General features: G+C 41.4%; 1 protein-coding gene across 1 annotated transcript; it reads right to left on the bottom strand.

Annotated features, from left to right (window-relative positions):
* Window positions 1-6354: 6354 nt before the first annotated feature.
* On the bottom strand, window positions 6355-7283 carry LOC142847295 (Y-linked testis-specific protein 1-like). Its single transcript, XM_075968008.1, has 2 exons — window positions 6723-7283; window positions 6355-6576 (listed from the first exon to the last, which is right to left on the bottom strand). Exons 1-2 carry the CDS (start codon window positions 7281-7283, stop codon window positions 6355-6357), a joined length of 783 nt encoding a protein of 260 aa, XP_075824123.1.
* Window positions 7284-16011: the final 8728 nt, after the last annotated feature.

Genomic DNA, 16011 nt, shown 5'->3' with positions numbered 1-16011 from the left:
TGTATAAAGGCAGATGATGGGCTAAAGGAATGTTTGAAAACAAAATAGCTAAAATTACAGAAATACCAAACTTTAAATCTGAGAGGTCATATACCGCAAAAAAGAAAATCCCAATCAAAGCTTATGGTAGGTCTATGGCGTTCAAAGCTGAAAACCAAAGAGAAAACCCTGTGAGTGTTTTAGCAGGTTGTCAGCGACAGCTGGCTTGCTGTAGGGATCTCAGCCTTGATTTTCAAGACCTGCTATCTAAAATCAAGGATCTCTTGGGGCTCACACACCCTGTGGTCAGTGGAGTATTTTCTACTCTGCTTTTCTATATTTCTCATGAGTTCATACAGGTTGGTGGTGCTGGTTCAGGACACATTTGTCTACTGATTTTCATTACTGAGAAATGTGTGTTAGATATCATAGTCAGTGGTGTAACTGCTTTTTCCATTATCTTTAGTATCTTATACACTGAAGCTTTGACCATATATACCTATGTATCTGGAAAAATGTAATCATGTTCCTTGTGTGTGTGCTGTTTATATATATAATATGGGTGTTTACACATATGCATGAGTATATGTATGTTCATAGGATGAGCTCAGTATCAGGGTATTTCTTCAGTAATTCTCCTCTGTATTTTTGAGGGTCTTGGAGACTTCACAGCACAGTGATTACAGAATTCCTATGGTGTTCAAATTTAGAAAACAATATCAAAAAATGACAGGGAATAGTGACTACAAATAAGTACCTGTACAGCACAGATGCCACAAGGACCTTCCTGCCCCTCACCTTTACTTCTCTCTGAGACTGTCCTCCATGTCCAGGCATGTGTGGCTTTTCCTGTCTTGCTGTGGCAAACTGTTGGACACTGTATGTTCTACCTTCCCCATTTAGCTAGACCAGTCATCTTATGGCATACTGGTTTTGTTAAAGTTGACCTCACTTGACCATATTAGGCTTTGTGCAAATGCACATGACCTTAAGACAGCCAGGAAAAACATCCTAACATTGTGTCCATAGTAAAGTCAGTAAAAAATAGCGAGCAAGACCAGGATCCTCGTCAAGATTTCTTGATTACCCAATCCAGCTGCACCTGAAGTTTACTCACTGTCTTTTGATGCTTAGATGCATTTCTGTTTTAACTAAACTTCAGCAGTCTCTAAAGCCAGTTTGAATTGTGTTTTATTACTTGCAACTGAAAAGTCTGCTGTGAAAATAGGGGATATGGTGAGCTCTAGAGAATGAAGCCAGCTCAGGTATCAGATTATGCTCTAGAAAAGCCATTGAAGGAGACACTGATGTTTCTCCCAGCCTGAGTTTCAAGTGCAGGCTCAGATATCCTATTGCAAATCAAGGTTGTCCCTGACTTACAACACTGTTGTAAGCTGCTCAATGTCTCTGTTTCCATATTTCGACTCTTTCTTGAGTTGCTTAGATTTTTGCATCTTACTCACCATCATCCATGGATATCTATCACTCCCTTCCTTCAGCAAACTGAAAAAAATATTGTTGTATTGAACACCACAATATTATCATGCACTGCCAAAGCTACAAAGAAAGCATCTGTGGGGGGGCATAACTACTCATCTCCTGATCTAGGAAGGGTTAGACTTCACACTAAAGTGGGCAGACAGCCTTTCAGAAATGCATTTCCATAAGTGTTCAACTGAATGATACCACAGAAGATGGCAGGGTAAGATAAGTAGAAGATTCTATGTCATGTGAAAGCAAAAATAAAAAAAAAGCTGACAAATACCATTGACAACAATTATTCCAAATGCATATGGGTACCTTTACATAAGAAATGCAGAATCTGGGCTTTTTAGGCAAAAGGAAACCAGAGAACTCAGTGACATTTACCCTTATATCTCTCCTCCTCTCTAGAGTGACAGTGTTCTTAAACACTGGCATCTTACCTTTACAGAAATGCCTATAGTGTTTATTCACCAATTCTAAAAGGGAGTACCACATCATTCTCTGTTGTCCAAAAAAAATTTCAGACATAGATGACCTGAACTAGTGGACCTAAGATCTTCCGGCATGTACCAAGGCAGACACACAGCCTTTCAATATAAATATGGGATACCCATACACATCCCTTCTATCCTATAAGGCCATAGATAATCATGTTCAGTTCCATGGAGTCTCCAAAATATCCCCTTGCAAAAAAAGGACTATTATGCCTGCCTGCAGGCCAGAAGAATATACCAGATCTCATTACAGATCTCATAACGACCACCATGTGGTTGCTGGGAATTGAACTCAGGACCTTTAGAAAAGCAGGCAGTTCTCTTAATCACTGAGCCATCAATCCAGCTTTGGAGAACTGCTTTTTAAATCAGTGGAATGTGTTCAACCAAGTGAATTTCTCAGATGCCTGAATATTTTGGATTTTTGTTTCTGCATTTAGTCCTGTGTTTTCTAAATGCTTATGATGATCCTTTCAGATTAAAAGGCAATGGGACTCACAAAAAGAGCCTAAGTTCTTACCTCCCCCCTCTAGAAGGCTTCAGAACATATCAATATGAACAAAGGGCCCTCAGGTTTTCCTATGGACAAGGCAGCTTCAGAATGCTTCAGTCTGAAAGTGAGAGCCTCGAGAATTGCCCATCTTAATCACCGAGCCACAGAATTGCTCCTTGTGACCAAAGAGAATTTAGAAATGTGCCCTCTAATGTAGATTGTGTAGAACTTCAACTTCTCCCCAGGAAGACATAAACATAGTTCTTCTGCCCATGGCGGCTTCAAACTTTGCAAGCCTGTCAAACTGAGGTAATAAAGATGCTCATTTAAGGGGGGTGTGGTTTGGTGCTACTCTCTCTTATCATGCCATATTTACATCTTCTTATTTACAGGCCAGCCTCATATTTTCCTACTCTGTGGCCCACATGAACAACAGGAGTTTATAACTTTTCTTTCTCATCAATTACCTGTTAAAACTTTGCTTTCCATTCCTGGCTATCTCAGATGCACATTAAGGCATCAGATTGGTCCACCTGAGTATAAAAAGGCAGATGTTTTGAATCTGATTATTAATAGGTCACAGTTTCTACATAGAACATGATATACAATCTATTACCCACTGAGGATAACATGTGCTTCTTCTAATATTGACCATGACTTACTAGTGTGTGAAAGATCAATTCCCTCTGTCTAAGAGGTTCAGTGTTTCTTATTCAAATCTTATGACTTCAAAGTCTCCGTGCAAAAATAAAGCAACCCAGGTGCCTAAAGTTCTGGAGCATTAGAACATCTAGTAGTGCCGTAAACACAGTGTATGTCCCTTAACTTGATCAAAAGAAATAAAGAAAATAAAGAAATAACAAAATCAGAAGGAGTTAACTGAATTAGTCAGGACCCTAGCTGAGAATTGCCTCCTAGCCTTTGGAGATTGTTCACACTGCTTCCTGCCCTGCACAACATGATATTCTAAATTCCCATGAAGATTTGATCAGGCGCCCCATAAGAGTCATTGACTTTATGCATTCCCCAAAGCATAAGAGTTTCTGTGTCTGAAGAAAGAAAATTTTGTATTCAAAATTCCCTGTTTGTCTGTGGATGCAACATTCTCATTCTGTATAGGGTTCTCCACTTTTTTCTGACAATGAGGCCTCAGACTTATTCCTTCAGGCCCAGAAGGACTCATCATTTTCCCCAGTAACTGAAGTGGACCTCAAAATATTTTCATGGACTCACTGGGTTCTCAGGCACATTTCTTCTGAACCAGGATGCAGAATGAACTCCACTGATTCTCAAGCAGGCTATAGTCTTACCATGACATTAAAAGAGATTTTCCAAAGAAATATATGGATGAAGGGAGCTTCTGACCACTTCTACAGAACTGGGGGTTTCAGATCTTCCTGAATGGCCCAGTTGGCCTCAATCTTTACTGCCTAGAGCAGAGGTAACTCACAGCTTTTACCAGTAAACTAATAAACTGTCAACAACAAAAGCTTCAGCAATTACCCTGTGTTCAAAAGAAGGTTGACAAACCTTCCTTTGAGAACCAGGAAACTCAGACATTCTTTTAATGCCCAAAGGGACCTCATGCTTACAACTTCAGAACAAGGGTGTCATGCAACATCTTCAATGCTGAAGGGATCCTGAGATATAACTTGAGAAACAAAGGCATGTCTTTCTGTGATGTCCCATCCACAAGACACAATCCATCATTAACCAAACAACACAACATGTTCACACAAATTTTTATTTTTAGAGCAAGAATATTCCATTAGAAAGAAAGTATCTTCAACAAATGGTGCTGGCACAACTGGATGTCAACCTGTAGAAGAATGAAAATAGACCCATATCTATCACCATGCACAAAACTCAAGTCCAAATGGATCAAAGACCTCAATATAAATCTGAATACACTGAACCTGATAGAAGAGAAATTGGGAAGTACCCTACAACATATGGGCACAGGCGATCGCTTCCTAGGTATAACCCCAGCAGCACAGACATTAAGGGCAACATTGAATAAATGGGACCTACTAAAACTGAGAAGCTTCTGTAAAGCAAAGGACACTGTCACTAAGACAAAAAGGAAACCTTCTGACTGGGAGAAGATCTTCACCAACCCCGCAACAGACAAAGGCCTGATCTCCAAAATATATAGAGAACTCAAGAAACTAGACTTTAAAATGCTAATTAACCCAATTAAAAAATGGGGCACTGATCTGAACAGAGAATTCTCAAAAGAAGAAGTTCAAATGGCCAAAAGACACTTAAGGTCATGCTCAACCTCCTTAGCAATCAGGGAAATGCAAATCAAAACAACTTTGAGATATCATCTTACACCAGTCAGAATGGCTAAAGTCAAAAACACCAATGATAGCCTTTGCTGGAGAGGTTGTGGAGGAAGGGGTACCCTCATCCATTGCTGGTGGGAATGCAAACTTGTGCAACCACTTTGGAAATCAGTGTGGCGGTTTCTTAGGAAATTCGGGATCAACCTACCCTTGGACCCAGCAATTCCACTCTTGGGAATATACCCAAGAGATGCCCGATCATATGACAAGGGCATTTGTTCAACTATGTTCATAGCAGCATAATTTGTAATAGCCAGAACCTGGAAACAACCTAGATGTCCTTCAATGGAAGAATGGATGAAGAAAGTGTGGAATATATACACATTAGAGTACTACTCAGCGGTAAAAAACAATGATTTCTCGAATTTTGCATGCAAATGGATGGAAATAGAAAACACTATCCTGAGTGAGGTAACCCAGACCCAAAAAGATGAACATGGGATATACTCACTCATAATTGGGTTCTAGGCACAAATAAAGGTCAGTGAGTCTATAATATGATAACCGAAAGAAGCTAAATAAGAAGGTGAACCCAAAGAAAAACATATAGCTATCCTCCTGGTTATGGGAAGTAGACAAGATTGCTGGGCAAAAAATTGGGATATTGGGGGTGGAGTGGCAGGGGGTAAGGGGAGATGGGGAGAGAAAGTGAGAAGGGGAGGATGGGGGGAACTTGGGGAAACGGGATGATTGGGATAAAGGAAGGTTGGATAGGGGAGCAGGGAAGCACATATCTTAATGAAGGGAGCCATCTTAGGGTTGGCAAGAGACTTGGACCTAGAGGGGCTCCCAGGTTCCCAGGGTGATGTCCCCAGTTAGTTCCTGGGGCAGCTGAGGATAGGGAACCTGAAATTACCCTATCCTATAGCCATACTGATGAATATTTTGCATATCACCATAGAACCTTCATCTGGCGATCAATGGAGATAGAGACAGAGACCCACACTGGAGCACCAGACTGAGCTCCCAATGTCCCAATGAGGAGCGGAAGGAGGGAGAAGATGAGCAAAGAAGTCAGGACCACAAGGGGTGCACCCACCCACGGAGACAGTGGAGCTGATCTATTGGGAGCTCACCAAGGCCAGCTGGACTGTGACTGAAAAAGCATGGGATAAAATCGGACTCTCTGATTATGGCGGACAATGAGGGCTGCTGACAAGCCAAGGACAATGGCACTGGGTCTCGATCCTACTTCATGTTCTGGCTTTGTGGGAGCCTAGCCAGTTTGGATGTTCACCTTCCTAGACCAGGATGGAGGGGGGAGGACTTTGGACTTTCCACAGGGCAGGGAACCCTGACTGCTCTTCAGACTGGAGAGGGAGGGGGAGAGGAGTAGGGGGAGGGGGAGGGAAATGGGAGGCTGGGAGGAGGCGGAAATTTTTTTCTTTCTTCAATAAATAATAATAATAATAATAATAATAAAATAAAAAAGATACCAAGATTAATAGAAGACCTGAATTATCTCTGAAAAAAAAACATTTTCCAAACACAGTTTTAAGTCTGTCCCTCAAAATTTGAGAATTTCACTTTAACAGATCTTCACAAAATCATAGACTTAGATATGGAAGTCATTATCAAACTTGATGAAATACACGGATGGTTTGGTGGGAACTTGGTAAATAATTTTACCTATCTCTTGGGTTCCATCTTTTTTGTTGTACTGCACACTTTTGCCTGCCAAGGAATCCCTGCCTAATTCCAAAGTAACCTCTTCTAGAGGACATTCTGGCATGATATTGAGGTTGCCTTTCATGTAGTCATCTAAATGGTGGTAAAGGTACAGGACTGGATCTTTCTCATAGATAATGTAGAAACAGGTCATCATGGTCTGCACCTCATCTGGGACCACCCCACTTCACTCCTCCTTAGAGCCTGGCATGATGTGGAGGTTGCCTTCAAGGTAGTCGTCCAGGAGGTCTAAATGTACAAGACTGGATCTTTCTTGTAGGTAATATAGAACCAGGTCTTCATGATTGGCACCTCCTCTAGGACCATCCCCTTCCAGTCATCCTTAGAGCCATTTGTGCCCGCGAATGTATGTTTCACTGCTCTGCCAACTATGGTGTTTGAGAGATGAGTGTCTGTCACCTGAGGAAATGGCACGTTATTAGGCAGGATCTTAAGGTTTAAAATCCTTTCATCGCTGTGAAGCTCCAAGCCATAGACACAATCAATCCCATCATATTTCAACCAATAGAGAGAGGGATTTGTTGGCAGTTGATCTAGAACGATGGCTTTCCACTGGGTGACTGGTTCATTGGCTTCCTTCAAGCCATGAGAAATTCTGCAGCCAACAATATTCTCCAGGGCCTCAAAAGGCCTACTCAGTTTTTGCTTCTGGAGAGATGGCCCATTCCTCTTCTGGAGAGGTGGCATGCATCTCATACTATGAGGCATCTTCATCATGGCAGTAGACTTACTGAGGTAGGCCACAGCACTCCGGTTCCGCTGTCTCTTGGCTATCTTTCTGTGCTTGGGCTTCATAGCTGCCAATCTCTGGGTTGGAAGAACTCTTCAGTTTAAATCAGACACAAAGTGGTTTCCTCCACCATGGGTGCCTGCAAGTATAAGAAAGGGAGGGAAGATGTAAGGTCAAGGCTCTTTTCTGGAAGAACTTTGGGGCAGGCGACAAAGGCAGTGCTGAATAGATTTGGATACCTAAATGTAATTTTGTCTTAAGAAATTAATAGAAAAATTATCAAACTATTGTCTATAGCTCAGTATATCTGTATCAGAGACACATTCCTGCTGCCCAAAGGCAACTGACCTCTGCTGAGAAACCTACTTCCTGACTGACTATGTCAATGAGAGGAGAAGGTATGCCTATCCCCAAAGTGAGTAAGAAAAATCTGAACAGATTTCAAAGAATCTGAAGGACAGCCACTTCTCTCCATCTCCCTCAAGCTATTAGTTAGGTGGCTGATCCAAACCACCTGCCCAAGGTCATGGCACTAGAGTTCACTGGCTCTCTGTACTGTGTCTCCTGATCCAGACCCAGGTTTATTACATAAAGCCATTCTGTGTCTTCATTAGAGAAGTGAGTACTGTGAAACCCACTGCAACAAGAAAGACTCATTAGACTGGGCAACGGCACCATTTAGAGGTAATTAATATCTTTTAAAACATATACGGACAAAGAGGATCTTTGCCATTTTAGTGGACTGATGGATTGGACATTGTTAGCAAAGATAAAGTGGGAAGAATAGATGGCATTCCCCGTCCCCACAGCTATCAAACATAGGGGCTGGTAACCACATAAATGGTGGACCAGCAGGAGATTTGAAGGAAAACTTTCTGGGACTACAGAGGTCCCAGTTGCTTCCTAAACATATTTACCAAAAGAAAATGTCTTGGCTCTCCAGATTCCATCTTCTGGAAATGTTCAGCTGCCTAATCCTGTTGAACAGTTGTGGAGCCCAGGAGCTGAACTGACCTCCTCAGCCACCGTGAAGATAGTAAACCCACCTTCAAAGAAGACTAGTGCTTCATGTGAAACAGAGTTGCCACCCCCAAACACGGCTTTGTGACATCACCAAGGCTCTACTTATGTCATAAACCCCCTCATAGGCTGGTTTCTTCCCTATTTACCCACAGAAACATCCAGCATACAGGTCCTAAAATGCTGCTCATACAGCCCCCTGGAGACCCAAAATTAAAAACCCCACTCATCTTCCCAATTACATGAGTCATACTCTTGCCCAAGTAACTCAATACCTTTATCTGTTTTTTTTTCTGAAAATATCTTTGGTGTCTGCGTCAACAACTCACATGAATTTTTTTTCCTAACTCCCATCTCTTCATTGGTTATCTTCTATTGATTTTTTATTACTTCATAATAATAAATATCAAAATATCCACTCCTTTACTCCTCCCACTTTCTTCTCACTCCCCCACTAAACATCTCCACTCCAACTCTAGTCCAAATAGAGGGCAGGGTACCTTGACCTGTGGGAAGTCAAAGCCCACACTTCATCCATCCAGATTTAGGAAGGTATGCATCTACATAGAATAGGATCACAAAAAGCCTGTCTATGCAGTGCAGACAAATGCCAGTGCCATTATCATTGGCTTCTCAGTCTGCCCCAATTGTCAGCCACATTCAGAGCTTCCAGTTTGATCCCATGCTTTTTTATTTCCAGTCCAGCTGGTTTTGTTGAGCTCCCATTAGCTCAGGCACAGTGTCTCAGTGTGTGGACCAAGCCCTTGTATTCCTGACTTCCATGCTCATATTCTCCCTCCTTCTGCACTTCACCTGGAGCTTGGAAGCTCAGTATAGTTTTCTGATGTGGGCCCTGTCTTTATCTCCATCAACTGCCAAATGAAAGTTCTATGGTGATATTCAAGATAGTCATCAGTCTGACTATGGGACAAGGCACCCATAGTGCCTAGTGGCATGGCACAGTGCAGGCACCCTCTCCTCACCTGACAAAGGTTCTAGTTGGGGTCACCCCATAGCCTTCTAAGAACCCCTCGAGAGATGAGGCTCTTGCCAACCCCAGAATGGCCCCTAAGTTGAGATATCATCAGTGAGTGTGCATTAACTTGTGTGTGTGTTTAAATCACAATAAAAACAGGTGGATTGTAATATTGAAATTTATCTTATCTTGAGAAGAATATTTGCTAAACACAGTCACAGTAGTACTGAGTGTGTAGGCTATCTCAGCAAGAAAAAGTAATTGGCGGAAACCCCCAGTAGTTAGGCTCAGAGGCCCAGAAATGATGGCCAAGAAAAGTCAATGAACTCAGGAATGGAAGATAAAACTCAGCCTAAATAACACCCCAAATCATTTAGGTGGAACATGAGTACTTGTACAACAGTCGCAAGATGTCTAAAATTCCTGGAACTAGAATCTAAGGGCAATACAATGATGTGGAGCTGAGAGTGCATGGCAAAAACTGATTGGATCTGGCAAAAATCATGTAAACATACCAAATCATACATCCAAGGAAACCACCAGTGGGACAAAACCCTAAGAAATCTGTATGACAACATACCATGTTGACAATTCTGAGGTTTAAAGACAAAGGAGGGATCTTAAATATGTCACTGTCACACTGGTGATGAATAACCCACTCCATCGCAGTGTGACTCCCTGGTGTGTTTAAGATAATTTGTCAATTATGTCTATTTAGTTACAGGGAAATTCATATTCCTCGCACAGATTAACTAGCAGCATCATTTACTGCACCATCAAAGGCAAGGCAAAGAAGTCATGGACATGTTGTTGAATGCTGATGATGTTGTTGGGAGTGTTTGTGGGTTTCTTCTTAAAGGGAAATCATCGGTCATGTATAAAGCAGAATCTGTCTCTGTGATATATCCTGTAGGACTGAAAAAAAACTAAAATGGGTTTTTCTCACATACTGGTAACTTTTTTTTTTTTTTGCTATGACCAAATATGTGTGTTGCAGGAGCTTTTTTCACTCCTTCCGTTAATAGCTGCTGAGATACCAGCCCATTCTGGTGTGGTCTCTTTCTCTTTCAAAAGCAGCATCTGCCTTCAGCTTGATCTCTTGCTTCAAGCTTCACTTCCGGCTACTAGGCTCCTTTCCTGATCCTGCAGAGGGCTGTTGTCTGGGATGATGATCTGTAAATTTTTCCCCTTTAAAGAAATAACCATTCTATTAATCATAATTCTAAACTGGTGTGGGAGACTGTGACTTTTGCCTTCATATGTGATGAGAGGAACTAGGGTGAGAGGGGGTTCTCTCTGTTCTTGTTGGGGAAAGTATGGCACCAGTAACAGGAGGCTGCTCGTTCTCTGTAAGGGAATCAGTAAACAGTGGAGACCAAGTGAAAGGATGCCCTGAAACATCAAGGCTTGTCCTTTTAGACCCCAATGCCTCCAGCTAAATTCTGGGTCTCCACAACCTCCAAAACCTGCTGAGGACCAAGTATTCAGAACCAGAAGCCTGTGTGGGCTATATCACATGCAATCATATTGAGTACGCCAATATGTTTTTTAACGCTACATCCTTTTGTCCCACCAGAACCATCTTTATTCCCAATAAACATAACTTGCTGCATCTTTGGGGTCCTAGAATTGCTCTAATGTAGTGCTGGAGAGTTCTTATGTACCTTTTTGTGTTGTTATGAGACCTTAAGGGGACAGCAATTGTTTCAGATATCAAAGGCAGTTGGGTTCAAACCTGTGGTTAGCAGTTGGCTGGACATTGGTACTCTATGGAAGTACTCTATAGCTACTCTATGGAAGGATGGATTTGACTAAGATAGGGAGACAGCACATGTGGAGGCAGGTAGCCTTACTTTGCAAATGACCCATTTTGAGGCCTTAATTCAGGCTCCTCTGTTCTCTTCATCTTGGTTTCTTCATCAGATTAGGACAAGAATTAAACCTCAATCTCCAGGATCTGTGAACACTGAATGAGTTAAGTATGTGTGACCACAGTGATGTCTGCCAGTCTGTCACCAGGGGCAGAGCTCATGGACATCTGACTCATTGCACAGGAATGTCAGCCATCAATATGTGGTCAGCCTAACTTTACAGCACAAGAGTTGTCATGGTTGCTCATCTGATCTTCCTCATATGGTCTCCATCCATAGAGAAGCAAAAAAAAATCCTCCCCTGAGAGGGCAAGTTCTTTACAAATGAACTAAAGAACAGAAGAGACACAGAAAATTTATCTGGGCAAGCTGTTGACAGGATACAGGGGGAAATGGAAGAGGGATTGAAGAAAAGAGAGAGAGACATGGAAGAATGGATGAATTTAATCATTCATTGGATAAGTGAGTGAACCAATGGATGAGTATGCCTTGTAGGATAAAATGTGCTGCATTCCCTCTGACAGTCAAGCTAAATTGAGGATTTACAAGGTTTTCCACTAAGGAGGAGGCTTATTCCATTTTTCCTACTTTGTGCTCCAGGCCCACCCAGGAGAGTGACGATGAGGACGAGGATAAGGTATGAATAATTTGCATTGGTATGGATTTTAAGGTCAATTTTGTTATATGTATATGTATTTCTGATCTTGATTAAGGTATTGTGATTATGTAGTTCATTTAAAAATGTACTGTATAATTAAGAAATATAGGTTGTTAATGGATAATCATCGATAATAATAAAGCTTGTAGTCATGTTGGTTAGATTTTCTAGATATATAGAGATATATTTCAGATAGGCATTCTTCATATCTCTCAAAGGCTGCAGAATATGGCATTTAAAATATTTTAATAATTTAGGACTTTTCATGACAATGAGACATGTCTGCTCCTGGTAGCACCAATCTACTTCGAGAGGAAGATGGGCATCGAAGAGGATCCTTATGGAGTTTGATAGCCATTTGGGCAAGAAACTGCTCTTGCCTGGACTGTTGCATAAAATGGACACAGAGAACCCACAGAGAGAGGACTGCTGAACTTGCCTAAAGGTGAGACGGTCTTTTAGGGTTAATGACTTATGAAAGAGTCTGCGAGACATTCTGCAGGACACAGCAGATAGTGACTGAACTGTCTTTGAAATTTCCTGCTTAATGGAAATATCTGCTGGATACTATGGGTCTGACAGCTGAAGATGGATGCCCTAATGGTACAGAGGAACTTTGTGTGACTGTATAGGCAGCGAGATGTCTCTGTCATTTCTAGAGCTTTGGATTTCTTGTTTGCTTAGGTAATATTATATCCTTCTGGAGTCTTTGATGGAGTTGAAGAATGGTTAGTTATAGTTATAGTTTTCCTTAGTTATGATAAAAGATAAAATAGATATAAATATTGTAACTGTAATTCTTACTTGATAACTGTTTTGTTATATGTAATCTTACTATGTTAAAATGAAAGCCTTTCTTTTTTGTTTAAACAGAAAAAAGGGGAAATGATGGGGGAGAGTCTTCTGGCTTGTGTTAATTTCATTGGTTAAATAAAGAGACTGCCTTGGCCCTTTAATAGGACATAAAATTAGGTAGGCGGAGAAAACAAAACAGAATGCTGGGAGAAAGAAGCTGAATCAAGGAGTCGCCATGATTCTCCTACCGGACACAGACGCAGGTTAAGATCTTCCCTGGTAAGACACCTCGTGGTGTTACAGGGATATTAGAAATGGGTTAGATCGATATGTAAGAGCTAGCCAATAAGAGGCTGGAAATAATGGGCCAGGCAGTGTTTAAAAAAATACAGTTTCCGTGTAATTATTTCGGGTAAAGCTAGCCGTGTGGGCGGCCGGGTGCTGGGAAAGTAGCCTGCCGCTCATATTTCAACACATGCCTCCATCAGATATGTCAATCTCTGATGGATTGTCTTCTAAATGCCAGCTGATATACTGTGTAGCCTTGTAGGTCCCCTAAGAATGGCCTCTTTGAAACTTCAAAGCAAACCACAATGACACACTTCTCCAATAAAGCTACATCTTATAAGAATAGACTTATTTCAATAGTCTCATTCCCTGGTGACCAAAGATTCAAATCTATAAGCATTTGGGGAACATTCTCATTCCAACCACCATTACCAGCATGTCTTGAACACCAAACTTGCAATTATCTAACATGGTCTATGGCCTCCCCTTAACTGGGAAACTCTACTGCCTCAATAAGTGTAGGACCCATGGGTCTACCCCTTCTCTTTGGGTTCATCTTGAGGACAGTTTCTGGTAAGCCAACTAAAACATCCTGTTTGTTCCTGTGTTTACTCTGCCCCACCTGGTGATTAGATATAGGGCATTGTTTACTCCATTGTGGATGTGGCATTTTCTCACCCACCTGGCTTGCAAATTCCTTGTGCATGAGCTAGGCCTGAAAGGATGTTCCCAAGGTTGAATAAATGGAATTTTGCTGATCTCCTTTCTAATGACCCAGGTCTCTTCTGTCCTCTTTCCCTTTTCAGGTGCTTGCCAGGCTCAAGGTAACACAGAATAGGGTTACAACTCGAGGCACTGCTGAGATGATCAGGAATTACAACTAAGGCTACCACCACACAAGTGGCCTTGAGTGTTTGCAGCTGTGGCTGTCCTTGGGCAGTGGCAGTCCTACTGGTGGGTCGTCTTCTGCAACTGCCCAACATTACTACTTGGGAATGAAGGGGAGGGGACAAGAAGAGAAAGGAGGAAACCATGAGAAAACAGAATGCTCAAGAAGGGGAAGAACCCAGATGGAAAACAACAAAAGAGATATCTTGATTGAGGGAACTATCAAAGCTCTAGCAAGAAACTTGGCACTAGGGAAAAAATCCCAGGATTCTGCTAAGATAACTCCAAAAAGACTCTAAGCAACAGTGGAGAGGACACCTAAACTGGCCTTTCCCCTCTTAGCAGAGTGATGACTATCTTAATTGTCCATTCAGCAACTGATGAAAACAAATAAAGATACCTATATCAAAGCACTAAGCCAAGCTACCTGAGACCAATCCAAGAGAGAAAGGAGTGATGATATGAGTACACAGGTCAAGAACATGATAGTGATACCCACAGAATCAGCTGACCTGAGTAACTGAGAGCACAGACCCTGGCCTGATAAGTGGGAGAATCTGCATAGGGTCAAGCTTGGACCAGTGAATGTGCAGGAAAGATACGGGGCTTAGGAAGTCTATAGGGCCACTTTCAGTGGGACCTGGAGTAGTTATTCCTAGTGTTTGAACTGGCATCATGGAGGGGAGGGGATAAGAAGGAGGGATATCCTGCTCAACCTAGATATAGCAGGGTGGACTTTGGTCTTGCAGTGAAGTTAAGTGTCAGCCTGTTTGACTCCCCATGAGATATGTTCTCTCTCTGAGGAGTGTATGGTGGGTGGGATGGGAAGTGCAGCGCAAGGGGAAAGGAAGTAGTGGAAATGGAAATAGCTTTGCAAAATGAGAAAAGTTTGTATTAAAATTGCTAATAAAAAGAAATGTATACATATATACATATATAATTACATATATATACACACACACACACAAATTATTAGGTATTTAACAGAAGTGTGTGGAGGCTTGTTTGCCACTGCTGGTGGTTGAAATTCAAAACATAACTGTATTGTGTGCATTCTCTTCTTTTACCTCTTGTTAGATTCTGCAGAATACATTTGGATTCCAGGACTAAATTGATTTCACATTTGTGAGAATGAAGCACCATTCTCTACCCTTTCATTTTGCAGAACTTGGCCTCATGTTCTAATGAAACAATATTTACTCTTTCATTTTTAATGGTTATTCAGATTTATATTTGCTATTATTTTCATAATAATGACCAATATGATGGAAGTTCCTGATTTTCTTTTCTTTTTTTTGTTTATTTTATTTTATTTATTTATTTTTTTAAATTTATTTATTTATTAAGAATTTCTGCCTCCTCCCCGCAACCGCCTCCCATTTCCCTCCCCCTCCCCCGATCAAGTCACCCTCCCTCATCTGCTCGAAGAGCAATCAGGGTTCCCTGACCTGTGGGAAGCCTGAGGACCGCCCACCTCTATCCAGGTCTCCTAAGGTGAGCATCCAAACTGCCTAGGCTCCCCCAAAGCCAGTACGTGCAGTAGGATCAAAAACCTGATTTTCAACTGAACAACATACTGAAGTAATTACAACTGAAGTGGCTGTGTACACCTGTGAGAAACTTTTCTTGATATCGTTTGAATTGGGAAGACTTACTCTAAATCCAGAGCTTTTGAGATGGGAACATACACCTTACTTCTAGGACACATCTTTTGGTGGCTGTCTCTGTGAAGAAAATGAAAGAAAGACACTCTTGTCCCATTTATATGTAGAAAGTCATTGTGACTAATACACACAATAAAGGCTTTAAAAAAGAATTCCTGTGTTACAGTATGAAATAAAATTACAACTCAAGTGATGAAGTACATGAGGTAATTCACCTTATTTGGAATAAAAACTAATTTGTTCAGCTATAATTTATAACAATATTCTAGAAAAAATGCTAAATGTTGATTTGTGAAGCCTTGGCAAACGGAAATGGGTTGACACCAAGGAATTTGCCTGGAAAGGATAAAAAGTAATTGGAGGATTTGATAATAAGGGATTCTTTTTTGTGTTTTAACTTACATTTTGTACAATGGCTTGAAAGATCATTTGGTGATTGGAGTGCACTGCCAAAGCTTGAGAATCTGAGTTAAGATCCCTATCCAAGTAAAATCTAGATACGGTGACAAGCACATATGTATTCTCAGGGCTGAGACAAAAATGTGCAGACTATTATATTCTGAAGTTCGCTGGCCAGTAAGCCAGACAGCCTAAATGAATCAGTGAGCTCCAGATTCAGTGAACGATTCTGTC

This window comes from Microtus pennsylvanicus, chromosome 3, assembly GCF_037038515.1.
Source record: "Microtus pennsylvanicus isolate mMicPen1 chromosome 3, mMicPen1.hap1, whole genome shotgun sequence".
NCBI classification, from domain to species: domain Eukaryota; kingdom Metazoa; phylum Chordata; class Mammalia; order Rodentia; family Cricetidae; genus Microtus; species Microtus pennsylvanicus.
This window is presented reverse-complemented; position numbering and strand designations above follow the sequence as displayed.

Excerpts from the sequence above, each read along its gene's own strand:
- LOC142847295 (XM_075968008.1), bottom strand. The coding sequence starts at position 7,283 with ATGAAGCCCAAGCACAGAAAGATAGCCAAGAGACAGCGGAACCGGAGT. Across the intron at positions 6,577-6,722 it reads AGAAAGATCCAGTCTTGTAC|CTTTACCACCATTTAGATGA; the intron begins ATTTAGACCTCC and ends CCAGTCCTGTAC.